This window comes from Ictalurus punctatus, unplaced genomic scaffold (assembly GCF_001660625.3).
Source record: "Ictalurus punctatus breed USDA103 unplaced genomic scaffold, Coco_2.0 tig00006342, whole genome shotgun sequence".
NCBI lineage: Eukaryota > Metazoa > Chordata > Actinopteri > Siluriformes > Ictaluridae > Ictalurus > Ictalurus punctatus.
The window spans coordinates 77,501-105,000 of NW_026521112.1; the positions used below are offsets into that span (position 1 = coordinate 77,501).

Below are 27,500 nucleotides of genomic sequence, written 5' to 3' on the forward strand. Positions count from 1 at the left end.
GGAAGGAGTCTCCAGTGTCAGTGCTGTGTAACAGTCAGAGGTGAAGCTGTAACTTTACGTTTCCCCCATCATCACTTCTTTACCGTTTCTCACTAACACACAACAAGCTGCGATTTTATTTATTTTTCGTCTTATTAACGTGACGAGAGAAAATGCGATTTTTTCAGATGTTCCACATTAAACAGATTAAAAGTTCAGCATGTTGTTAAAACACACAGAGGAAATCATTCCGTTCGGTTAGAATAGTAATATTTGTTAAGTTGCTGTGGAGTAAGAGGAATAAAACCCTCAGGGCCGTGCAGTGAGGAGAAAGTGATCCCCTTCAGGGCGGTGACTCCACGTCGTCACACCACCGCACCACTGACTGTTTTCCTCTAACAGCACGTCCCGGAGGTTTAAGTTAAATGGAAGCTGCTGATTGATCACATCGTCGGTGTGAATTTCTCCGTAACAGCAGGGGTGTTCCCGGTGGGGTGTTCCCGGTGTGCAGGGGTTAGTACCTACCAAAAGTCCTCCAAGGAAGGAGAACCGGTGACCCGGAGACAGGGGCACGGGCTCCCAAAGCTCACTGCCGTGTGTGAGGAGCGGAGGCTATCCCGCCTGGTCCGAGCTCACAGAAGCATTTATACATGTACCCCCATGTATTAAGATGTTAAATGGTAGAACGAGCATCACTTTGAACTCTCTCTCTCTCTCTCTCTCTCTCTCTCTCAGTGAGCATGATCTGAAGTTTACGATGGAAAAATGTCTCCTATTAAGCATTTGTTCTGTTTCTTCCCCTGTCTATCCACCTGTCTGTCTCATCAATCCGTCTAGCTGACCAGTTATCTCTCTCTCACACACACACACACACACACACATACAGCTGTAAAGTCTTCAAAACAGTATTTATTATTTCCAGTTTGAATTTTATCGCTACATCATATCCCAGAATGCTTTTGCTGTAAAATGGAAGTTCTCAGGTGAATCTCTCTCTCTCTCGCTCTCACACACACACACACACTCACACACACACACAGTTACTTCACCTGATGATTAGCTGAAGTGTTTAATGTAAAAATGTTTACTAATCAGTTACACACCTCAAAGCAATCACAATATTGTTGCCAAGGTTACTTTAATCCGAGGTAGGAGGCGGCCTGTGTAGGGGGCGGAGCCAAGCTCCTGAGTGGAGGAGGTGTGTCAGGGAAGCCTTTGAATGAGCATCATGTGTCCCGATTTGAGAAGACAAGGACAACCCCGTAATTGTGTTCAGTGATTCGGAGTTATTGTTGGAGGAAGCGAGAAAGTGCTTAAAGCTGCTTTAAAATCAGCTTCATCTGGTTTTAAATGTATTCATTTAATGGATTTATCTATTGGTTATTAAAGGACATGGTTGGTCTGGTTCTCCAGCGCTACAACTGATATTCATCAGTTTACTTTAAATCAAATTCTTTTCCTTAAATAAAATTTTAAAAAAAAGAATGTGGCGGTGGTTTGGTTGCATTTCAGTCTCACAGGATCAGGACCAGGACATAATCCTGTCTCCCAGTTGGTTTTTAAAAAAAACAAAAAAAACAAAAAAAAAACGTTCTGGCAACTACACAACAATGCATATCGCCATGGCAACGGAAGCGCATCATGACGGGATCATGCCTTTGTTCCTTTTCCTGTCTGCCATCGTTCGGCGACTGTGATTGGCTCCTCGACCCTTGTTCGCTTCCTTCCTGCGGCGATCCAGGAGCGTCTCCTGAGTCTGGCCCCGCCCCTTCGTTCCGCCCATCACGTTGCTTGCGGGTGGAGCTCTGTAGCTGTAGCAAAGCAGGACAGGTTTATTATTACTGTGTGTGTGTGTGTGTGTGTGTGTGTGTGTGTGTGTGTGCGCGCGCATGTGTATCTCACCCTCTCCTGTTCTGCATGGCAGCTCGTCGAGCCTCTGCTCTCTCTCTCAGCACGGCTGGGTCCTGCACGAACTGATCCCGCTTTACTGCTGACTCCTACACACACACACACACACACACACACACACACACATACAGAGTTCATGCATTTTGTGTGTGATGTGAGATGATGTGCTGGTCAAAGCTAGGACAAGGCATTTGTGTGTGTGTGTGTGTGTGTTTGTGTGTGTTTGTGTGTGTGCACGCATGTGTGTGTGTGTGTGCGCGTGTTTGTGTGTGTGCACGCGTGTGTGCACGCGTGTGTGTGCGTGCGTGTGTTTCTGTACCTTCTCCTCTTCCTCTCTCTCCTCTTCTCCTTCATCCTCCTCTTCCTCCCTTCTTCCTGTTCTGAGCACTTGAGGGATGGTAAACGGCCTGCAGAGGGCAAAGGTCAGAAGTGTGAAAACAATAATAACAGACAGTACTGTACTGCTCAAAAGTCTTGGCACCCTCATTTCAAAAGGTAACATTGCTGTACAGATTTATTATTATGGCGTGTAAGTAATGGCACCCTATAAAAGCAGGAGGAGTTATTGGAGGCGCTGCAGTGGCTGATCTGCGTTGCTGGAAGATCGAGCACACACCATGCTTAGGAGGATCTATTTTATCTTTTAGTTACCATTATGTCGTTTTCAGCTCTGTGAACTTTGCCTTTTATGGACTGTTGTTGGTGTGGCTAGATATAAATGCTCAGTACGGGTCTCTCACACACGTCACTCTGACATTGTACCTGCGGTTCAGCAGCTCATCGTCCTCGTCCAGGTCGTTGGCTCCCACCTGGTTGATGTCGTACGTGTCGTCGTATTCGTCATCGTAGTCATCCAAGAGATAAGCGTTGCCTTGGTTACCGGACTGGTCCGTCACTACGGGAACCTCATCCACGACCGTCTGGTAGGAGCGATATCTGTCTCTCTGATCGTTAATGTGCTGTTTGTCATTGAGCATTTCACGCACGCTCTCCCCCTGTCTGACAGACACAGACACACACACACTTCAATTTTTAATTCCTGACCTTTATGTTCACACTCACAGACTTCACAGCGGACTTTAGTGTAAATTCTTTGATGTCAAAAATAAGACTGTGTGTGTGTGTGTGTGTGTGTGTGTGTGTGTGTGTTTTGTCTCACCTCCTGCCTCTCCACACACGGCTCATGTCCACCTTGTCCCGGGAAAACACATCAAACTCGTCATCATTAAACGCATTGGATCTGGAGCTGAGCACTGGGGGTGGAGTTTCCTTCACCGGTCTGTAGGGGGCAGTGAGAAATCACACACCACTTAACATACATATGGTATTAATACTGGTCTCCATACTGCAAAGGCTAATGTGGCTATAGCCACCAGTTTAGCGTGGTGAAGGTGGGAGGAGACCTGGGCATGTTCCTGTCGAGGTTCCTCAGCTCAGGAGTCAGTCGGTCCTCCAGGATGTTGTTGATGACTAGTTCGCCGTCGTAGCCGTACGTTTCCAGGCAAGACATCACAAACCCCTCCCCTAAATCCGGCAGCAAGTCTCTGATGTGAGAGAGCAGAGACTCCAGCGCTCCAGAACTCACACTGCACACTGCCCCCTACAGGAGCAGAGGGAAAACACCCGAGTCACTGAGTGTGTGCCTCGAGTTACTGCCTCGTCCACCTGCCCGTAACTTGGGATTCAGTGTCTTGCTATAGGACAAGTCGGTATGTGGAGTCATGTGGGCTGGGAATGATTACGATGATTACCAACCCTACGATTAGTGGAGAATCTACTGCGAGCAACTCAGGAGCGGTGCTAGTTTTCTCTACTTAAAAAAAAGGAATTGATTTGTATGTTATAAAAATTACGATATATTTAAAATTAAGATATATATCTGATTTCGTCTACTAAAATGCTCACTGACTTTTCAAGCCGTAGTCTGTGTAGTTGTTTTGCCTCAGTGTGTCTACTCCGATTAAATAAAGGTTAAATCAGTAAACAAATGAATAATGTTTACTAAAGTGGAAAATTAAATAAAACAGAAAATATTAAACAACTGTACGATAAACAATGTGTTCAAACTCACATTATCTCCCTTTTGAGGAATGTCAATCACACACTCTGCCCCTTTCAGCTCCACCCCCTTTTCATCTGCCATGTTCTGGGAGGATGGTGCATCCCAGCCTGCCTTGCTGCTGGATTCTGCACTGAGATTGGCTGACACAGTGTGAGGTCTTTTTTTTCCCGCGCTCTCCCACGCAGATTCAACGCCATGCAGCAGGTACGAGGTCCGAGTGTCATCTCTGAGAGGAAGAGGGTCAAGAACATGACAACACAAGACAGAACACCTGAAGTGTGTAAGTGTGTGTGTGTGTGTGTGTAAGGATACAGGTGAGGAAATGCCTGCTGAAGGAGACTGATGTCCTCAGCTACAGAATATACCTCATCATAATCAGCCAGGAACCTGTTAAACACACACACACACACACACACACACACACACACACACACACACACACATACACACACACACACACAGGGTTTAGCGTTTATTTCTGTTTTGGCATGTAGAAAACATAACTTAATAGAAACATGTAGCTGGTCTATCTGTCCATTAGTGCATCTACTCATCCATCCATTTGTCTTTCCATCTATTAAGCTCTCTGTCTGTCTGTCTGTCTGTCTGCTGATCTATTTATCTATCTATCTGTCTGTAAAGCTGCAGTAATGTATTTATATATTTCACCGTTTCTCCTGCAGGAATGTTGTGAAGGTTTGGAGAAAATCCTCCACGTGAGCGGCCGTGTTCTCAGAGCTGAGAGAGGAACACACACACACACACACACACACACACACACACACACACACACACCTGAGAGTTACACACTGATCAATGAATAAATACACAGTGTGAGTGTGTGTTCGTTCTCACCCCTCCAGTATGGGCTGTAGACAGGTGTGTTGGAGCAGTGTGTGTGTGATCTCCACCATTCTCCTGCGGGAGTGAGACAATCTCCTCCACAGATCCTCCTGTACGCTGACACACACACACACACACACATTAAAAACAGTACTACATATGTGTAATCAGATGTGCTACACCGGGTGTGTGGTTTGGGACACGCCCACAGTGATGGTGTTTATGTGGCTTATATAGTGAATATGGTGTGCAGTTCTAAGTTCTAAACACACACACACACACACACACACACACACACACACACACACGCACTTACCATTTATTGAAGCTCCTCTTCCTCACTGCTCTCTCCATATCAGGCACCGCTGCCTCATAGAAAGAGGAGAGTCTAACGCACACCACGTGATCAGACTGATTACAAACTAAACTCGCATTTTAATGAGATCAGACATTCAATAGGTAAATTACAGCATTTGAATATTAATGAGTACATAATTATTCAGCCATGTATTTTCAGCTTTTTGAATATGTGATATAATTAACATTACATTTAAGTTTTATTTAAACAGTAACATTCATTTATCTATCTGTGTGTGTGTGTGTGTGTGTGTGTGCATACCTGTTGAGGAAACCATGTCTGTGAAAGGTTTTACACGCTTCAGGGAAAATGTCCAGGAAGCAGTGAAGAGTGGTGCAGGTGTCACACAGGTAGATCACCAGGTCTGAGAGATCCTACACACACACACACACACACTCTCTAGTCTGGTGAATAACTCAACATAACATGTAGGCCATATGACAAATGACTGAGTTACAATACAAGTGTGTGTGTTTGTGTGTTGTACCTCCTCTCTCATGGTCATGGCAGTGAAGCATGTGAGTGTGTTCAGTTTAAGAGGTTCGTTGTCAGCGGCGTCTCCTGACTGCAGTCCACACCGCTCCAGGATGGTGTTAAAGACCTACACACACACCCACACACAGTGTTATTCATTATAATAATAATAATAATAATAATAATAATAATAATAGTAATATGTAGATAATCCAGGTGACTGACCTGTATGATGGAGGGAACGGTCTCCTCCAGGTCGCCGTAGTAACTGGGCTGCTGAATGAAGATGTTCTCTGGAAAAATTTTAGTTATATGTTATAATTTATTCATTAACTTACATTGAATAAAACAAAATGAGCGAAGCAACACACACTCCTTCACAATAGTGTGTGTGTGTAATGAACATTTCCTGCCTAGTCTCGAATCTCACACAGAATTATAACTCCTTTCATTGTAGTGATTTGAAAAATGTTCTGCCTCCTGATTGTTCAGAAACAGTCACATGATGAAATCCTGGCCTCTGATTGGTCAGGTGCAGTAGTAGAGTTTACCGATCATTTTGTGCAGCAGTTGGGAATTTCCCCTTCCGAACAACACACACAGGTCCAGGATTTTGGGAATGTCGAACAGGAAGTTGTCGTAGATAATTTCTCCAAACACAGCAGGAGTGATGAAGTGCTCCTGGGCAGAGGAAGATCACACAGATTTTATTATTAAGGGTTTCTTAGCAAGAACTGGCCATTGGGGGCGCCATGCATGAGAAGTGCTTGGACCCCGACGCAAATCGCCACTTGCGGCTGTAATTATTATTATTATTATTATTATTATTAAACCTTGGACTCCTTGTGCGTCGCCATCCTGAGGAAGACCAAGAAGACGTTGCGATGAAGACGGTGCTGTGCCTCAGACACAACTGGAGAGAGAGACAGACAGGACGTGTCGATACCACGAGGAGCCAGACGCAGGTACGAGTCTAAACACCTCTGTAAAGACTCATCAAACACCACCTGAGAGAGAGAGAGAGAGAGAGGGAGAGAGAGAGAGAGAGAGAGAAAGAGGTCTTGTGTTGTGTACATGATTTTTCCATAGCATAACGCTAATAAAGCTAACAGAGCTTAGCATGTTGTGGTCACCTGACACCAGAACTTGTCATGAGGTAAAGAGAGGAGCCACTCCAGATCCTCCGAGATGAACTGAGCATGCTCCAAAAACTCCTCCACCTGAGCAGATGAGTGATCGTCAGGGGGCGGAGTGTACGGCACGAACCCCCGCTCCTCCTTACGCTCAGGGTGCTACACACACACCATCAAAGTATTATTATATCATATACAACAGTGTAATGTTCACCTGTCTGTGTGTTAATATCTATTAATATCAGGCTTCCTGTTTCCAATGATGTGATTTGCGACGCAGCCCATGGGGAAAGAACTTATTACCACAGCAGAGTGTGTGTGTGTGTGTGTGTGTGTGTGTGTGTGTGTGTCTTACCAGAGCTGGTAGTGTTCTCTCTCTGCCCTGAGGTCCTGACACTTCTGTCACACGCTGCTCATCTAATGGAACTCTGGAACACGCCATGTCCTGCTCACACACACACACACACACACACACGGTCATCATTATGAGCGCAGCAGAAGCAGATGTGTGTGTATTAGTAAGAGAGTTTATCTGCACGCCTTCACTGGAGAAGAAGAAAAGCTCTAAAGTCTGTTTAATGATCTTTTATCTCCATAACCATAATGCTAGTTAGTTGTGCTAGGTTATAGCGAGTTAACTAGCTAACATATCTAACACGGTAATTTATAATATAATATAATATATGTAAAAACAAAATAACTAACTGAGTGTTAAATCGCAAACAAATGAGTAATTAATGAACATATCAGCTATAACACTAATAAATAAAGTTTACAGTCAGGAAGCCGGGTTAGCCAATACAATGCTAATGCTAATGCTAATACTGAAAACTAAATAGTTCGGTTAGCAAGAGAGTGAAAATAATTCTAAAACCATCAACTTATATTATACATCAAATATATACAATAATAACAATAAAGTGTAATTTATTACCTTATAGTTACTGTGTGTATTTATGTACAAAAAGGAGGAATTCTTTTTTTTCTTCCTTTAAACTCATGAAGCTAAACCAATATGACAGAGGAAACCGGAAAATACGTCACTGTCAGAACAAAATAAAAGTCAAACAATAATGCGCTTATTTAAAAAAAATAAAAGTCAAGTCGTATAGAGTTAGTTTTTCTACAATAAAGGGAAAATATATATATATTTTTCAACATCCTGTATCTTGAGTTTTGTTAAAGGATTCAAGCCTCACTGTACAATGAAATTCTGCTATGGAAGTTTACACGTCTTCACGGATGCTGAAGTAAAACCTAAAGATGAAATAATGGCAAATACAATAAGATAATCTGCATAATTTTACATTATCCTCAAGCCACTGTATTGAGATGTTGCTGAGGTGCAGATGTTTATGCAGCACTGGAACAAAATAACAATATGGCACAAAAATTAAGCAATTTCACACGAGCGCAGTTATACTGAGTATCAACACAGCTGTGATTCAGCCGCAGGTAATCACAGACAATCACAGGTAGTCACAGGTAATCACAGGTAATCAGAAAAAGTCACAGGTAGTCTCAGGTAATAACAGGTAATCACAGGTAATCAGAAGAAGTCACAGGTAATATAACTCAGCATAAAGTTCAGTGACGGTCAAAAACACAATAAAAGTAGTCATATTTATATGAGTTGAGGTGTGTAAGGTTTAGTTTGTTATCACATTTTCTAACGATGTACGGTTTCCTGTAAAAGATGTACTGTATTATTGTTTTATTTTAATTAAAAATTTTAATTATTAAAATGTAACATTGGGATGCTGAAGATACCCACATACACATCACTTCCTGTGCAGTACAGACTGAAATTACATTTAAACTGTAAAAACAGAGATAGACTCTCTCTCCCTGTCTCTCTCTCTGTCCCTCTCTCGCTATCCCTCTCTCTCTCTCTCCCTGTCCCTCTCTCGCTCTCTCTCTCTCTGTCCCTCTCCGTCTGACTGTCTCTCCCTGTCTCTCTCCCTCTGTCTCGCTCTCTCCCCCCCTCTCTCTCCCTGTCCCTCTCTACTGAAGATGATGGAGTGTTTTCTACACTGTTATACAGATTTATGCTTAATTGTAATTTATTGAATATTTAATATTTAATTGAACTGTATGTAATATCGAATATATAATTAAATATATACTAAATATATTTTACTTATGTAGTTTTATTTATAAATATTTTATTTACATTTTGTTTGTATTTGGTTGAAATATATTTAATGTTTAATATATATAATGTAATTTATAAAGATATTGTATTATATTTGTATATTTCAGTAAACACTCACTGAAGCTAAAATCTAAAAGCTAACGGTTTCTGCTCCATCCTGAGAAGAGACTCCCGCTAGCCGGGATAAGCCCCGCCTCCTCTCTTTTCTCATTGGTTTGCCACGCAGAACCAATCACATTCCCATCTGCGTTAGAAGACATTTGAGCAGAGAGACTGTTCACTCTCTAAACACTTCCGGGTTTCCATTCCTCTCGAGCGCTTAGCCGAACTGAACCATGATTAGCGAAACTTTCACACAAAAAATATTGTATTGATTTATTTCTAAACTGAAGACTGGATACTACAGAGAAATATATTTTTAAACAGTAGATATCACAGTAAAGCTTTAAAAAACAAAAGTTGTTTATGCAAATGAGGCTTTGTCTAATTAAATATGCATTTTTATACTTAGTAAAAGAAAAAAAAATCCAGTCTTTTATGTGGAATGAATATATTTCTCTCACTCTGACTCAAGAGAAAGACTTTTACTGAAGAGTTTGTTGGAAAATAATGTATTAAATTTTAGTTTATTTATTATGAATGTATTTATTATTTCAAAGCCATTCACTGTTATAAAAAAAATATTTGATGTTACTTTTCAGTCTAAAATCCGAGAGGAATCAACATGCTGGGAAATTCCTCTGTAATATATTTCTAACCTGTAATGGAACGAAGGTGTAAAATTTCATGAATGTTTCTAGAATTGAAATAGAAAAACATAGAATGTGGTGTGATGTGTTTCGCTGGAGTTAGTGTGACTTCTAAAGTTTATGAAAGATATTGATGTGTATCATTATGACTCATAAATGAACATATATATCAGGAAACGAGTTATATATATATATATATATATATATATATATATATATATATATATATATATATATATATATATGGATGTGATGTGATGTCACGTGATGGTGAAGTGGGCGGAGCTTAAAGCCTTTTCAGTTTCAGATGATGCGCTGGTCGCGAGTGAATATAAACAGTGACATAAACATCTTTCTGTTGGGTTTCAATTTTTTTTTCCCCCTACAGTTTCGGAGGAAACGTGTTTTAGACTAAATAAATACAAAACTCTGGAAAATGTTATTCATAATATTGAATTATTTTTAGATCACTAAAGCCACATTAAAAACTCCTTAAACTTTACATGTTAAAAAGTTACATTTAAGCTTAAACCTCAAAATACGCAGAAGCAGGTTTACAGCTCATCTGAATAAGTGGGCGGAGTTTAGAGATTGAAGTGTATTCTGACGCGTTAAAGTTCACTTTAATTACAGAAACTCCACACACACATATTTGTCACATCATGTTTTGAAGTATATTTTTTACATTTAATTTTAATACAATTTTAAAAATCTGTTTTAAAATATGATGTAGAATATAATTTATGACACGATTATAGAGATTTTGTCTTATATATGTTGACAGTAAATATATTTGAAAATCAAAACATGCAATATGTATTTATTTATTTTTCATTTATTTTTATTTTACAACCAATATAAGGTGATCTGTAATCTAATTGGTCAGTTTAATATTCTTATTTTATAGTAGAGCAGAAATGAACTAAACTGTGCGCACAATTTTACTGATTCTTTATTAATAAAAACAAAAACAACATTAGAGTTGTCTCGGCCAGTGAGTGGACAGTCTCGGTGTTTTGGAAAAACGTCTTCACATAGTGTAGCCCCGCCCCCTGTGTGTCAGAGGCCCCGCCTCCTCCCCCTCCTCCGGAGCTCTTCGAGGCTGTGGTGCTGCGCGCGGCCCTGAATGAAGAGAAACGGCGCCGGAGTGATTTAACGGGACCGGATGCTGCACGCGCTCACCCCGCTGTTTGTGTGTGTGTGAGTGTGTGAGTGTGTGTGAGTGTGTGAGAGTGAGCAGTAGAAGGTGTGTTTCCGGTGTCGGTGTGCTGGAGGACAGAGGAATGTGGAGTTTACAGAATGCCCGACAGCGCCGGAAAGAGATTTAAACCCACCAAATATATCCCAGTGTGCACCGCGGCCACTCTGCTGGTGGGCTCCTCCACGCTCTTCTTCGTGTTCACGTGAGTGCGCGTTCACGTTCATTCACTATTTATACACTTCACCTGAGCGCGCGCGCGTGCGCTCTCAAGTGCACAAATTTGTCCACTACCATGAGAGACCTGTTAAATAGTGCACTAGTAGGGTGTAGTGCACTACTGAGAAGCCATGTGGGTTTGGGCCCCTGCTCCCTACCCCCTAGATACACTACAGCTGGAATGAAATAACAGTCCCTACAGCCTACATAGTGAGTGTTCAGTAGGGTTTAAGGTTCCGCTCCCTGTACATGACTTCAGGGTGTGTAGTGCAGTGTGTTCAGTACAGACTCATTCAGGATTTACCTTCATGCTCTCTGTATAAGCGCACTACATACGGGCTAATTAACAGCTTTTCCACCTTGTTGGTATGAGCTCTTCTTCCCCTGTATAGCGGCTCTTCATCACCTATATATCGGCTCTTCATCGCTCTTCATCACGTGCATGTCGGCTCTTCTTCACCTGTATATCGGCCCTTTGTCACCTGCATGTCGGCTCTTTGTCACCTGCTTGTCGGCTCTTCGTCACCTGTATAGCGGCTCTTCGTCACCTGTATAGATTTGGTGTAGCCAAATGCAGTCAGTTGTCATATTTAACAATTTTTAAAAATCAGCTAATTGACTGGTGTTGAACTGGTGTAGCTCCAGGAGTGGGAGGAGTCAGAGGTGCACACTGATGACATCAGATGACAGCGATTGGTTAAGAGTAGTAATGTTATTCTGGAGGACAGTGCATCTACCGTATTAGACATCTGAAATACTTTTTGTTATAAAAAGATCTGATTTGGATTTGTAATGTGAACACGGTCATGCACTAATATATATATACATATACACACTCTCGCACACACACACTCTCTCTTTCTCTCTCGCACACACACACACACACACACACACACACACACACACACCGGAATGTTGTTTTACTCCTGCTTTCATTCCAGATGCAAATCAGTTCTCATTTGCTTTTCAGATTCCCCACAACATATCCACATTATAATCAGATTTATTTAAGAACACACACACACACACACACACACACACACACACACACACACTGATGTTGGTGTGTGATGGTGAATGTTGGTGTGTGATGGTGAATGTTGGTGTGTGATGGTGAATGTTGGTGTGTGATGGAGAATGTTGGTGTGTGTGATGGTGAATGTCGGTGTGTGTGATGGAGAATGTTGGTGTGTGTGATGGAGAATGTTGGTGTGTGTGATGGTGAATGTTGGTGTGTGTGATGGTGAATGTCGGTGTCTGATGGAGAATGTTGGTGTGTGATGGTGAATGTTGGTGTGTGTGTGATGGAGAATGTTGGTGTGTGTGATGGAGAATGTTGGTGTGTGATGGTGAATGTTGGTGTGTGTGATGGAGAATGTTGGTGTGTGTGATGGTGAATGTTGGTGTGTGATGGTGAATGTTGGTGTGTGTGATGGTGAATGTTGGTGTGTGATGGAGAATGTTGGTGTGTGTGATGGTGAATGTTGGTGTGTGATGGAGAATGTTGGTGTGTGTGATGGTGAATGTTGGTGTGTGATGGTGAATGTTGGTGTGTGTGATGGTGAATGTTGGTGTGTGTGATGGTGAATGTTGGTGTGTGTGATGGTGAATGTCGGTGTGTGTGATGGAGAATGTTGGTGTGTGTGATGGAGAATGTTGGTGTGTGATGGAGAATGTTGGTGTGTGTGATGGAGAATGTCGGTGTGTGTGATGGAGAATGTCGGTGTGTGTGATGGTGAATGTTGGTGTGTGATGGAGAATGTTGGTGTGTGTGATGGAGAATGTCGGTGTGTGTGATGGAGAATGTTGGTGTGTGTGATGGTGAATGTTGGTGTGTGATGGAGAATGTGTGTGTGTGATGGTGAATGTTGGTGTGTGATGGTGAATGTTGGTGTGTGTGATGGAGAATGTTGGTGTGTGATGGAGAATGTTGGTGTGTGTGATGGAGAATGTTGGTGTGTGTGATGGAGAATGTTGGTGTGTGATGGTGAATGTTGGTGTGTGATGGTGAATGTTGGTGTGTGATGGTGAATGTTGGTGTGTGATGGTGAATGTTGGTGTGTGTGATGGAGAATGTTGGTGTGTGTGATGGAGAATGTTGGTGTGTGATGGTGAATGTTGGTGTGTGTGATGGAGAATGTTGGTGTGTGTGATGGAGAATGTTGGTGTGTGATGGTGAATGTTGGTGTGTGATGGTGAATGTTGGTGTGTGATGGTGAATGTTGGTGTGTGATGGTGAATGTTGGTGTGTGTGATGGAGAATGTTGGTGTGTGTGATGGAGAATGTTGGTGTGTGATGGTGAATGTTGGTGTGTGTGATGGAGAATGTTGGTGTGTGTGATGGTGAATGTTGGTGTGTGATGGTGAATGTTGGTGTGTGTGATGGTGAATGTTGGTGTGTGATGGAGAATGTTGGTGTGTGTGATGGTGAATGTTGGTGTGTGATGGAGAATGTTGGTGTGTGTGATGGTGAATGTTGGTGTGTGATGGTGAATGTTGGTGTGTGTGATGGTGAATGTTGGTGTGTGTGATGGTGAATGTCGGTGTGTGTGATGGTGAATGTTGGTGTGTGATGGAGAATGTTGGTGTGTGTGATGGAGAATGTCGGTGTGTGATGGAGAATGTCGGTGTGTGATGGTGAATGTCGGTGTGTGTGATGGTGAATGTTGGTGTGTGTGATGGAGAATGTTGGTGTGTGTGATGGTGAATGTTGGTGTGTGATGGAGAATGTCGGTGTGTGTGATGGTGAATGTTGGTGTGTGTGATGGAGAATGTTGGTGTGTGATGGAGAATGTTGGTGTGTGATGGTGAATGTTGGTGTGTGTGATGGTGAATGTTGGTGTGTGATGGTGAATGTTGGTGTGTGATGGTGAATGTTGGTGTGTGTGATGGTGAATGTTGGTGTGTGTGATGGTGAATGTCGGTGTGTGTGATGGAGAATGTCGGTGTGTGATGGAGAATGTCAGTGTGTGTGATGGAGAATGTTGGTGTGTGATGGTGAATGTTGGTGTGTGATGGTGAATGTTGGTGTGTGTGATGGAGAATGTTGGTGTGTGATGGTGAATGTTGGTGTGTGATGGAGAATGTCGGTGTGTGATGGAGAATGTTGGTGTGTGTGATGGAGAATGTTGGTGTGTGTGATGGTGAATGTTGGTGTGTGATGGAGAATGTTGGTGTGTGATGGTGAATGTTGGTGTGTGATGGTGAATGTCGGTGTGTGATGGAGAATGTCGGTGTGTGTGATGGAGAATGTTGGTGTGTGTGATGGTGAATGTTGGTGTGTGATGGTGAATGTTGGTGTGTGATGGTGAATGTTGGTGTGTGTGATGGAGAATGTTGGTGTGTGATGGTGAATGTTGGTGTGTGATGGAGAATGTCGGTGTGTGATGGTGAATGTTGGTGTGTGTGATGGTGAATGTTGGTGTGTGATGGTGAATGTTGGTGTGTGATGGAGAATGTTGGTGTGTGATGGTGAATGTTGGTGTGTGATGGAGAATGTTGGTGTGTGTGATGGTGAATGTTGGTGTGTGTGATGGAGAATGTTGGTGTGTGATGGTGAATGTTGGTGTGTGTGATGGAGAATGTCGGTGTGTGATGGAGAATGTCGGTGTGTGATGGAGAATGTCGGTGTGTGTGATGGAGAATGTTGGTGTGTGATGGTGAATGTTGGTGTGTGATGGAGAATGTTGGTGTGTGATGGTGAATGTTGGTGTGTGTGATGGTGAATGTTGGTGTGTGTGATGGTGAATGTTGGTGTGTGATGGAGAATGTTGGTGTGTGATGGAGAATGTTGGTGTGTGTGATGGAGAATGTTGGTGTGTGTGATGGTGAATGTTGGTGTGTGATGGAGAATGTTGGTGTGTGATGGTGAATGTTGGTGTGTGATGGAGAATGTCGGTGTGTGTGATGGAGAATGTTGGTGTGTGTGATGGAGAATGTTGGTGTGTGATGGAGAATGTTGGTGTGTGTGATGGAGAATGTTGGTGTGTGATGGAGAATGTTGGTGTGTGATGGTGAATGTTGGTGTGTGATGGAGAATGTCGGTGTGTGTGATGGAGAATGTTGGTGTGTGTGATGGAGAATGTTGGTGTGTGATGGAGAATGTTGGTGTGTGTGATGGAGAATGTTGGTGTGTGATGGTGAATGTTGGTGTGTGATGGAGAATGTTGGTGTGTGTGATGGTGAATGTTGGTGTGTGTGATGGTGAATGTTGGTGTGTGTGATGGAGAATGTTGGTGTGTGATGGTGAATGTTGGTGTGTGATGGTGAATGTTGGTGTGTGTGATGGAGAATGTTGGTGTGTGATGGTGAATGTTGGTGTGTGATGGAGAATGTCGGTGTGTGTGATGGTGAATGTCGGTGTGTGTGATGGTGAATGTTGGTGTGTGTGATGGTGAATGTTGGTGTGTGTGATGGTGAATGTTGGTGTGTGTGATGGTGAATGTTGGTGTGTGATGGAGAATGTTGGTGTGTGATGGAGAATGTTGGTGTGTGTGATGGTGAATGTTGGTGTGTGTGATGGTGAATGTTGGTGTGTGTGATGGAGAATGTTGGTGTGTGATGGTGAATGTTGGTGTGTGATGGTGAATGTTGGTGTGTGTGATGGAGAATGTTGGTGTGTGTGATGGTGAATGTTGGTGTGTGTGATGGTGAATGTTGGTGTGTGATGGAGAATGTTGGTGTGTGATGGAGAATGTTGGTGTGTGTGATGGAGAATGTTGGTGTGTGATGGTGAATGTTGGTGTGTGATGGTGAATGTTGGTGTGTGTGATGGTGAATGTTGGTGTGTGATGGAGAATGTTGGTGTGTGATGGAGAATGTTGGTGTGTGATGGTGAATGTCGGTGTGTGTGATGGTGAATGTTGGTGTGTGATGGTGAATGTTGGTGTGTGTGATGGTGAATGTTGGTGTGTGATGGAGAATGTTGGTGTGTGATGGAGAATGTTGGTGTGTGATGGAGAATGTTGGTGTGTGATGGAGAATGTTGGTGTGTGATGGAGAATGTTGGTGTGTGATGGTGAATGTCGGTGTGTGTGATGGTGAATGTTGGTGTGTGATGGTGAATGTTGGTGTGTGTGATGGTGAATGTTGGTGTGTGATGGAGAATGTTGGTGTGTGATGGAGAATGTTGGTGTGTGATGGAGAATGTTGGTGTGTGATGCAGATTATGTGTTCAGTGTTTATTATTACTGTTTTCTTGGTTTTTAAAAAAAAAAAAAACTGTTACCTCAAAACCATAAACAAAACGTGGAAGTCCGGTGGAGGAGAAATTTCCTGCTGTGGATTTGTGGCTGTTTGCATAAAATAAAATCTCCACACCCTGCCAATATGGCAAACCTCCAGAGAGAGAGAGAGAGAATGTGTGAGTTGTGTGAGTGTGTGTGTGAGTGTGTGTGTGTAGTGAGTGTGTGTGTGTGTGTGTGTAGTGAGTGTGTGTGTGTGTGTGTGTGTAGTGAGTGTGTGTGTGTGTGTGTAGTGAGAGTGTGTGTGAGTGAGAGTGTGGTGTGAGTGGGTGTGAGTGTAGAGTGTGGTATGAGTGTGATGTAAGTGAAGTGTGTGTGTGAGTGTAGAGTGTGGTGTAAGTGTGGTGTGAGAGTGTGTGTGTGAGTGTAGAGTATGAGTGTGGTGTGAGTGTGGTGTGTGTGTGAGAGTAGAGTGTGGTGTGAGAGTAGAGTGTGGTGTGAGAGTAGAGTGTGGTGTGAGAGTGGTGTGTGTGTGTGTGGAGTGTAGAGTGTGGTGTGAGTGTGGTGTGAGAGTGTGTGTGTGAGTGTAGAGTATGAGTGTGGTGTGAGTGTGTGGTGTGAGTGTAGAGTGTGGTGTGAGAGTAGAGTGTGGTGTGAGAGTAGAGTGTGGTGTGAGAGTGGTGTGTGTGTGTGTGGAGTGTAGAGTGTGGTGTGAGTGTGGTGTGAGAGTGTGGTGTGGAGTGTGTGTGTGTGAGTGTAGAGTGTGGTGTGTGTGTAGAGTGTGGTGTGAGTGTGGTGTGTGAGTGTAGAGTGTGGTGTGTGTGTGTGAGTGTAGAGTGTGGTGTGTGTGTGTGTGAGTGTGGTGTGAGTGTGTGGTGTGAGTGTAGAGTGTGGTGTGAGTGTAGAGTGTGGTGTGTGTGTGTGAGTGTAGAGTGTGGTGTGTGTGTGTGTGAGTGTGGTGTGAGTGTGTGGTGTGAGTGTAGAGTGTGGTGTGAGTGTAGAGTGTGGTGTGTGTGTAGTGTGTGTAGAGTGTGTGTGTGTGAGTGTAGAGTGTGTGTGTGTGTGTGTGTGTGTGTGTGTGTGTGTGTGTGTTTTTATAGACCATCAGTTTACTAACCCAGCTGATAAGCGGTGTACTTACTGATGGATTTCCGCGTGTTCAGAAGGTTTTTCTGCTTCGTTCCTCTTCACTACTCGACTTTATTACGGACGTGTTGTGATTCTGATCCTCATCACGGTAACGTCCCTCCGGTCTTCTTCAGGATACAGCACGCAGCACACGCTCTCTTTAATGACGCAGAATAAGTCTTGTGTGTTTGTTGTGTGTGTTTGTTTTGTGTTGTGTGTTTATCGTGTGTGTTTGGCGTGTGTTTGTTGTGTGTTTGTTGTGTGTGTTTATCGTGTGTGTTTGTTGTGTGTTTATCGTGTGTGTTTGTCGTGTGTTTGTCGTGTGTTTGTTGTGTGTGTTTGTTGTTTGTGTTTGTTGTGTGTGTTTGGTGTGTGTTTGTTTGTTGTGTGTGTTTATCATGTGTGTGTGTTGTGTGTGTTTGCTGTGTGTTTGGTGTGTGTTTGTTGTGTGTGTGTTTGTTGTGTGTGTGTGTTTGTTGTGTGTTTGCTGTGTGTGTGTTGTGTGTGTGTGTGTTTGTTGTGTGTGTGTTGTGTGTGTGTGTGTGTTTGTTGTGTGTGCGTTTGTTGTGTGTTTGTGTTTGTTGTGTGTGTGTTGTGTGTGTGTTTGTTGTGTGTGTTTGCTGTGTGTTTGTTGTGTGTGTGTGTTTGTTGTGTGTGTTTGTTGTGTGTGTTTGTTGTGTGTGTTTGTGTGTTTGTTGTGTGTGTGTTTGGCGTGTGTTTGTTGTGTGTTTGCTGTGAGTTTGTTGTGTATTTGCTGTGTGTGTGTTGTGTGTGTGTGTGTGTTGTGTGTGTGTTTGTTGTGTGTTTGTTGTGTGTGTGTTTGGCGTGTGTTTATGTGTTTGTTGTGTGTTTATCGTGTGTGTTTATCGTGTGTGTTTATCGTGTGTGTTTATCGTGTGTGTTTGTCGTGTCTTTGTTGTTTTTTGTTGTGTGTGTTCGGTGTGTGTTTGTTTGTTGTGTGTGTTTATCATGTGTGTGTTGAGTGTGTTTGTGTGTGTTTATCGTGTGTGTTTGTCGTGTGTTTGTTGTGTGTGTTTGTTGTGTGTGTTTGGTGTGTGTTTGTTTGTTGTGTGTGTTTATCATGTGTGTGTTGTGTGTTTGCTGTGTGTGTGTTGTGTGTGTGTTTGTTGTGTGTGTGTGTGTGTTTGTTGTGTGTCTGTGTGTGTTTGTTGTGTGTGTGTTTGTTGTGTGTGTGTTTGTTGTGTGTGTGTTTGTTGTGTGTGTGTTTGCTGTGTGTTTGTTGTGTGTGTTTGCTGTGTGTTTGCTGTGTGTTTGCTGTGTGTTTGTTGTGTGTTTGTGTTGTGTGTGTTTGTGTTGTGTGTGTTTGTTGTGTGTGTGTTTGTTGTGTGTGTGTTTATGTGTTTGTTGTGTGTTTGTTGTTTGTTTGTGGTGTGTGTTTATCGTGTGTGTGTGTTTGCTGTGTGTTTGTTGTGTGTTTGTGGTGTGTGTGTGTTGTGTGTTTGCTGTGTGTTTGTTGTGTGTTTGTGGTGTGTGTTTGTTGTGTGTTTTTATCATGTGTGTGTTGTGTATTTTTTTTGTGTGTGTGTTTGTTGTGTGTTTGTTGTGTGTGTGTGTTGTGTGTGTGTGTGTGTTTGTTTGGTGTGTGTGTGTGTTGTGTGTTTGTTGTGTGTGTGTTTGCTATGTGTGTGTTTGCTGTGTGTTTGTTGTGTGTGTGTTGTGTGTGTTTGTTGTGTGTGTGTGTTTGTTGTGTGTGTGTTGTGTGTTTGTGTTGTGTGTGTGGTGTGTGTGTGTGTTGTGTGTTTGCTGTGTGTGTGTTTGTTGTGTGTGTTTGTTGTGTGTGTGTTTGTTGTGTGTGTTTGTTGTGCGTGTGTGTTGTGCGTGTGTGTTGTGTGTTGTGTGTTTGCTGTGTGTGTGTTTGTTGTGTGTGTGTGTTGTGTGTGTGTTTGCTGTGTGTGTGTTTGCTGTGTGTTTGTTGTGTGTGTGTTGTGTATTTGCTGTGTGTTTGCTGTGTGTGTGTTTGTTGTGTGTGTGTGTTGTGTGTTTGTTATGTGATGTGTGTTTGTTTGGTGTGTGTGTGTTGTGTGTGTGTTTGCTGTGTGTTTGTTGTGTGTGTTGTGTGTTTGTGTTGTGTGTTTGTTGTGTGTTTGCTGTGTGTGTGTTTGTTGTGTGTGTTTGTTGTGTGTGTTTGTTGTGTGTGTGTTGTGTGTGTGTTTGGTGTGTGTGTGTTGTGTGTTTGTTGTGTGTGTGTTGTGTTTGCTGTGTGTGTTTGTTGTGTGTGTTTGTGTTGTGTGTTTGTTGTGTGTTTGCTGTGTGTGTGTTTGCTGTGTGTGTGTTGTGTGTGTGTGTTTGTTGTGTGTGTGTGTTGTGTGTTTGTTGTGTGTGTGTTGTGTTTGCTGTGTGTGTTTGTGTTGTGTGTTTGCTGTGTGTGTGTTTGTTGTGTGTTTGTTGTGTGTGTGTGTTGTGTGTTTGTTGTGTGTGTGTTGTGTTTGCTGTGTGTGTTTGTGTCGTGTGTTTGTGTTGTGTGTGTTTGTTGTTTTGTGTGTTGTGTGTGTGTCGTGTGTGTGTGTTGTGTGTTTGCTGTGTGTGTGTTTGCTGTGTGTGTGTTTGTTGTGTTTGTGTGTGTGTTGTGTGTTTGCTGTGTGTGTGTTTGTTGTGTGTGTGTGTTGTGTGTTTGTTGTGTGTGTGTTGTGTGTTTGTGTGTTGTGTGTTTGTTGTGTGTGTGTTTGCTGTGTGTGTGTTTGTTGTGTGTGTGTGTGTTGTGTTTGTTGTGTGTGTTTGTTCTGTGTGTTGTGTGTTTGCTGTGTGTGTGTTTGTTGTGTGTGTGTGTTGTGTTTGTGGTGTGTGTGTGTTTGTGGTGTGTGTGTGTTTGTTGTGTGTTGTGTGTTTGTTGTGTGTGTTTGTTGTGTGTGTGTGTGTTGTGTGTGTTTGTTGTGTGTGTTGTGTGTTTGTTGTGTGTGTGTGTGCTGTGTGTTTGCTGTGTGTTTGCTGTGTGTGTGTGTGTTGTGTGTTTGTTGTGTGTGTGTGTTTGTTGTGTGTGTGTGTGTGTGTTTGTTGTGTGTGTGTGTGTGTTGTGTGTTTGTTGTGTGTGTGTGTGCTGTGTGTTTGCTGTGTGTGTGTGTGTGTGTTGTGTGTTTGCTGTGTGTTTGCTGTGTGTGTGTGTTGTGTGTTTGCTGTGTGTTTGCTGTGTGTGTGTGTGTGTTGTGTGTTTGTTGTGTGTGTGTGTATTTGTTGTGTGTGTTTGTTGTGTGTGTGTGTGTGTTTGCTGTGTGTGTGTTTGTTGTGTGTGTGTGTTTGTTGTGTGTGTGTGTTGTGTGTTTGTTGTGTGTGTGTGTGTGTTTGCTGTGTGTGTGTGTGTTGTGTTTGTTGTGTGTGTTTGCTGTGTGTGTGTGTTTGTTGTGTGTGTGTTGTGTGTTTGTTGTGTGTGTGTGTGTGTTTGCTGTGTGTGTGTTTGTTGTGTGTGTGTGTGTGTGTTTGCTGTGTGTGTGTTTGTTGTGTGTGTGTGTTTGTTGTGTGTGTGTGTTGTGTGTTTGTTGTGTGTGTGTGTGTTTGCTGTGTGTGTGTGTGTTGTGTTTGTTGTGTGTGTTTGCTGTGTGTGTGTTTGTTGTGTGTGTGTGTGTTGTGTGTTTGTTGTGTGTGTGTGTGTGTTTCTTGTGTGTGTTTGCTGTGTGTGTGTGTGTGTGTGTGTGTGTGTGTGTGTGTTGTGTGTTTGTTGTGTGTGTGTTGTGTGTTTTCTGTGTGTCTGCTGTGTGTGTGTTTGTTGTGTGTGTGTGTGTGTGTGTGTGTGTGTGTTGTGTGTTTGTTGTGTGTGTGTGTGTGTGTGTTGTGTGTTTGCTGTGTGTCTGCTGTGTGTGGTGGCCGTGACGTTAGAAGAGATCAGGACGTAGAGGAGGTTGTAGAAGGTGAAGCGGTGACGTGAATCGTATTAAAGTGAGAGAGATTTGCAACATAAAATCAAGACAACGTTTTTATTTCATTTGATTTGATTCAGTTATTTTCATCAGTTGACCGAAGCTGCACATGTGGAGAGACGGTCGCGCCACCTGACCTGTGGACTTTCTGTTGCACTGAAACAGTTCACCTGAAGGCCGTACTGTAGATTAATGTGATTTACTCTGTCATCGATTTATTCAATTATTGTATAGAAAAATATTGGACAAATAAACGCATTCGACTGACAGATTTGGAAAGCGCTATCCGCCTCTTCCACATGCACCAGCTCACATGATTGGATAGTGTCACTGTGATTGACAAGGGAGAGAGAGAGTATGCCCCTCCCACCCAGACAACACAATCATGCTCTTGATTCAAACGTGATGTCGAGATGAGAAAGAGAGATGGAAAGAGAGAGAGATGGAAAGAGAGAGAGATGGAAAGAGAGAGAGATGGAAAGAGAGAGAGAGATGGAAAGAGAGAGAGAGATGGAAAGAGAGAGAGATGGAAAGAGAGAGAGATGGAAAGAGAGAGAGATGGAAAGAGAGAGAGAGAGATGGAAAGAGAGAGAGATGGAAAGAGAGCGAGCAAGACGGAGAGAGAGAGAGATGGAAAGAGAGAGAGATGGAAAGAGAGAGAGATGGAAAGAGAGAGAGATGGAAAGAGAGAGAGATGGAAAGAGAGAGAGATGGAAAGAGAGAGAGAGAGATGGAAAGAGAGAGAGATGGAAAGAGAGAGAGAGATGGAAAGAGAGAGAGAGATGGAAAGAGAGAGAGATGGAAAGAGAGCGAGACGGAAAGAGAGAGAGATGGAAAGAGAGAGAGAGATGGAAAGAGAGAGAGAGATGGAAAGAGAGAGAGATGGAAAGAGAGAGAGATGGAAAGAGAGAGAGAGAGATGGAAAGAGAGAGAGATGGAAAGAGAGAGAGAGATGGAAAGAGAGAGAGATGGAAAGAGAGAGAGACGGAAAGAGAGAGAGACGGAAAGAGAGAGAGATGGAAAGAGAGAGAGAGATGGAAAGAGAGAGAGAGATGGAAAGAGAGAGAGATGGAAAGAGAGCGAGCAAGACGGAGAGAGAGAGGTTTTCTGTTGATTCCTGCTTTTAAAATTTTTTATTCCGTTTCCATGACAACTTCATCGCCACTTCACGATTTTCTCAGTTTCTTTCCCATTCACTCACGTATATTCAACACGTACGTAAAACCTAACAGGTGGACAGGAACACACATACACTCTCACACACACTCACACACACTCACACACACTCACACTCTCACACACACTCTCACACACTCTCACACACACTCACACTCGTAAAATCTTAGTGAGCCCAACCTGCAGTGTTATAACTTGTAACAGGGTGTTTTCCCCAACTGTGTGTGTGTCTGTGTGTGTGTGTGTGTGTGTGTGTGTGTGTGTGTGTGTTACGAGTGTTTTTACAGCATTTCTCAGAATTGTGTTTTATTAGGAAACTGCTTCAGTAACAATGTAAACAGTTAACGATGTAAACAGCGATGTAAACAGCGATGTAAACAGTTAGTGATGTAAACAGTTAACGATGTAAACAGTTAACGATGTAAACAGTTAGCGATGTAAACAGCGATGTAAACAGTTAACGATGTAAACAGTTAACGATGTAAACAGTTAGCGATGTAAACAGCGATGTAAACAGTTAACGATGTAAACAGTTAGCGATGTAAACAGCGATGTAAACAGTTAGCGATGTAAACAGTTAGCGATGTAAACAGTTAGCGATGTAAACAGTTAGCGATGTAAACAGTTAGCGATGTAAACAGCGATGTAAACAGTTAACGATGTAAACAGTTAGCGATGTAAACAGTTAGCGATGTAAACAGTTAGCGATGTAAACAGCGATGTAAACAGTTAGCGATGTAAACAGTTAGCGATGTAAACAGTTAGCGATGTAAACAGTTAGCGATGTAAACAGTTAACGATGTAAACAGTTAGCGATGTAAACAGTTAGCGATGTAAACAGTTAACGATGTAAACAGTTAGCGATGTAAACAGTGATGTAAACAGTTAACGATGTAAACAGTTAGCGATGTAAACAGTTAACGATGTAAACAGTTAGCGATGTAAACAGTTAGCGATGTAAACAGTTGGCGATGTAAACAGTTGGCGATGTAAACAGTTAGCGATGTAAACAGTTAACGATGTAAACAGTTAGCGATGTAAACAGTTAACGATGTAAACAGTTAGCGATGTAAACAGCGATGTAAACAGTTAGCGATGTAAACAGTTAACGATGTAAACAGTTAACGATGTAAACAGTTAGCGATGTAAACAGCGATGTAAACAGTTAGCGATGTAAACAGTTAACGATGTAAACAGTTAGCGATGTAAACAGTTAGCGATGTAAACAGTTAACGATGTAAACAGTTAGCGATGTAAACAGTGATGTAAACAGTTAACGATGTAAACAGTTAGCGATGTAAACAGTTAACGATGTAAACAGTTAACGATGTAAACAGTTAGCGATGTAAACAGTTAGCGATGTAAACAGTTAGCGATGTAAACAGTTAGCGATGTAAACAGTTAACGATGTAAACAGTTAGCGATGTAAACAGTTAGCGATGTAAACAGTTAGCGATGTAAACAGTTAGCGATGTAAACAGTTAACGATGTAAACAGTTAGCGATGTAAACAGTTAACGATGTAAACAGTTAACGATGTAAACAGTTAGCGATGTAAACAGCGATGTAAACAGTTAGCGATGTAAACAGTTAACGATGTAAACAGTTAGCGATGTAAACAGTTAGCGATGTAAACAGTTAACGATGTAAACAGTTAGCGATGTAAACAGTTAGCGATGTAAACAGTTAGCGATGTAAACAGTTAACGATGTAAACAGTTAGCGATGTAAACAGTTAGCGATGTAAACAGTTAACGATGTAAACAGTTAGCGATGTAAACAGTTAGCGATGTAAACAGTTAACGATGTAAACAGTTAGCGATGTAAACAGTTAGCGATGTAAACAGTTAGCGATGTAAACTCTCAGTGATCTGAGAGTCAGATTTAAAACCGATCTATTTTTAAGATCTTTATATCCAGCTCTCACAGGGGACGGAGATGAAATATCAAAGAAATTGATGTGACGGAGAGTAGGGCTGAAAGGCAGAGAGGAAAAGATGGATGAATGTTAGACGGATGGCGTGATCGTGGTGAACTTGAACCAATATACATGTTTATTCTATCTCCAGTTCCATTAAACCGTGTTAGAGAATCAGTCCTGATCACGGTCACGTGTCAACGATCCCTCGGTCCTGATCACGGACACGTGTAAACGATCCCCCGGTCCTGATCACGGCCACGTGTAAACGATCCCCCGTTCCTGATCACGGTCATGTGTCAATAATCCCCCGGTCCTGATTACGGTCACGTGTCAACAATCCCCCGGTCCTGATCACGGTCTCGTGTCAATAATCTCTCGGTCCTGATCACGGTCACGTGTAAACGATCCCCCGTTCCTGATCACGGTCACGTGTCAATAATCTCTCGGTCCTGATCACGGTCACGTGTAAACGATCCCCCGTTCCTGATCACGGTCACGTGTAAATGATCCCCCGGTCCTGATCATGGTCACGTGTCAACAATCCCCCGTTCCTGATCACGGCCACGTGTCAGCAATCCCCCGGTCCTGATCACGGTCACGTGTCAACGATCCCTCGGTCCTGATCACGGACACGTGTAAACGATCCCCCGTTCCTGATCACGGTCATGTGTCAATAATCCCCCGTTCCTGATCACGGCCACGTGTCAGCAATCCCCCGGTCCTGATCACGGTCACGTGTCAACGATCCCTCGGTCCTGATCACGGACACGTGTAAACGATCCCCCGTTCCTGATCACGGTCATGTGTCAATAATCCCCCGTTCCTGATCACGGCCACGTGTCAGCAATCCCCCGGTCCTGATCACGGTCACGTGTCAACGATCCCTCGGTCCTGATCACGGACACGTGTAAACGATCCCCCGTTCCTGATCACGGTCATGTGTCAATAATCCCCCGTTCCTGATCACGGCCACGTGTCAACAATCCCCCGGTCCTGATCACGGACACGTGTAAACGATCCCCCGTTCCTGATCACGGTCATGTGTCAATAATCCCCCGTTCCTGATCACGGCCACGTGTCAATAATCCCCCGGTCCTGATCACGGTCTCGTGTCAATAATCTCTCGGTCCTGATCACGGTCACGTGTAAACGATCCCCCGTTCCTGATCACGGTCACGTGTCAATAATCCCCCGGTCCTGATCACGGCCACGTGTAAACGATCCCCCGGTCCTGATCACGGCCACGTGTAAATGATCCCCCGGTCCTGATCACGGTCACGTGTAAATGATCCCCCGGTCCTGATCACGGTCACGTGTCAATAATCCCCCGGTCCTGATCACGGCCACGTGTCAATAATCCCCCGGTCCTGATCACGGCCACGTGTCAGTATTCCCCCAGTTTTTTTTCAATAAACGATGGTGTATATATTCGTTAATGAATGAAATGATGTAATCAGGTCTAATCGGTGTGAATTAAACCCCGCGCCCCGTCTGATAACCATCGAGTTCAGGTTCAGCCGGTTTCGGAGTTCAGAACCTGGTTTAGTTTAATTAAACTCATTACCGAGTGCATCAGTTACCGTAGTAACCAAACCAGATTCATTCCCATCTCAGTCTCTGGAAAGGAAATTGACAGATTTTCCTGAAATCTAATAACAGATCAGGAATACACCCAGGTCCGAATGTGATGAGGAACGTGTGTGTGTGTGTGTGTGTGTGTGTGTGTGTGAGGGAGAGAGAGAGAGCGTGTAAAAGCAACACATTGTGCTTTAGAGTGCTTTCACATATACGGTGTTGAGTATGATGGAATGGAACTCTGGTGTGTCTCCAGGGCGTGTCCCCTGGGTGTGTGTCCTGGGTGCATGTCCAGGGCGTGTCCCCTGGGTGTGTGTCCTGGGTGCATGTCCAGGGCGTGTCCCCTGGGTGTGTCCCCTGGGTGCGTGTCCCCTGGGTGTGTGTGTCCTGGGTGCGTGTCCCCTGGGTGTGTGTGTCCTGGGTGCGTGTCCCCTGGGTGTGTGTGTCCTGGGTGCATGTCCCCTGGGTGTGTGTGTCCTGGGTGCGTGTCCCCTGGGGGGGGTGTCGTGAGAGTGTGTCCAGGGTGTGTGTCCACACGCTCATTTCTCCCAGAGTTGAAAACATTTAGTTTACTGTATAATATATACTTGTACATTACTGTGCATAAGTATTCACCCCCATCCACGTCATTACAATTCATTGGGATTTCTACACAAAACACTCCATAGTTATTGTTTCTAATCTAATCCCTGTTTTTTGTAATAACAGGTTTAACGTTGCTCTGCAAGGTGTTCGGAGTTTTGGGTTATTATTTTAATTAATCAAACCCTGACTGAGTCCAGAACTTTGTCCTGGACTTGTTTTGATCGCTCGTTGCTCGTCATGATGCTGTGTGTTTGTTCTCGAACACACTCTGGGTTCTTCCAGGAACAGGTGTATTTATACTGAGATCATGTGACACTTTAATTACACACACGTCCATTCAGCTCATTACGTCTCTTCTGGTGGAAACCGGTGTAATTAAATGTGTAATTCCTTTTTTGTCCGACATTAACCTTCCCCAGTTTAATATTATGGGATGTTGACTGTAGATCGGTGAGCAGTGTGTGTAAACAGTGACACACTGTCTGTAGTGAGATGAAGAGCAGCTGTACAGCTGTTTTACACACGTTCAGATTGTTGTGTGAAAGGTGACAGACGAAGCACACGGTCCTCATCGCCATGGTTACAGTGGTAGTTTGCGCAGCTCTCGGCCGCGATGATGTCATTTTAACCGTGCGGCGTTCACCGTGAACAATAACCTCCTCTGTTCTGCTGTGTGTTTCACATAAACACGACTTTACACGATTTTCCACTCGTGTATAAACACACTGTGAGTGTAGAAGTGCTTCAGTTTCAGTGTGGACTAACACCGGCTCTGCTCTAGACTAACAGGAATAACGCAGGGCCACCACTTTGTACACACCTAGTTGTTAAAATCGAGTATAGACTCTCCAGCTCTCCTCAGGGTGTGATTAATATTTAACAGCGATATTACAGGGTGATGAATAGACTGGAGATGGAGGAAAAACCGTTTCTTCATTTCCTCTCCTAAAAGAAGCAAAAGAATGGGGTAGAGGATGGAGGACAGAG

General features: G+C 43.3%; 2 protein-coding genes across 2 annotated transcripts in view; one reads left to right on the forward strand and one right to left on the reverse strand.

Moving 5' to 3' along the window:
- Window positions 1-868: 868 nt before the first annotated feature.
- Window positions 869-7,817, reverse strand: ascc2 (activating signal cointegrator 1 complex subunit 2). The gene is made up of 19 exons (XM_017451420.3): window positions 7,692-7,817; window positions 7,113-7,202; window positions 6,758-6,916; window positions 6,458-6,631; window positions 6,176-6,305; window positions 5,850-5,917; window positions 5,638-5,751; window positions 5,412-5,524; window positions 5,109-5,180; window positions 4,805-4,909; window positions 4,619-4,687; window positions 4,262-4,336; window positions 3,959-4,175; window positions 3,291-3,487; window positions 3,047-3,166; window positions 2,650-2,886; window positions 2,207-2,294; window positions 1,882-1,976; window positions 869-1,790 (listed from the first exon to the last, which is right to left on the reverse strand). Exons 2-19 carry the CDS (start codon window positions 7,197-7,199, stop codon window positions 1,619-1,621), a joined length of 2,292 nt encoding a protein of 763 aa, XP_017306909.1. The 5' UTR covers window positions 7,200-7,202; window positions 7,692-7,817; the 3' UTR covers window positions 869-1,618.
- A 2,929-nt stretch (window positions 7,818-10,746) lies between these two features.
- zdhhc8b (zinc finger DHHC-type palmitoyltransferase 8b) overlaps window positions 10,747-27,500 on the forward strand; it is a 36,555-nt gene continuing 19,801 nt past the window's right edge. Inside the window, exon 1 of the mRNA XM_017451416.3 lies at window positions 10,747-11,064. Coding sequence (XP_017306905.3) covers window positions 10,961-11,064 — 104 coding nt within the window. The 5' untranslated portion in view covers window positions 10,747-10,960. The remainder of the gene's footprint in view (window positions 11,065-27,500) is intronic.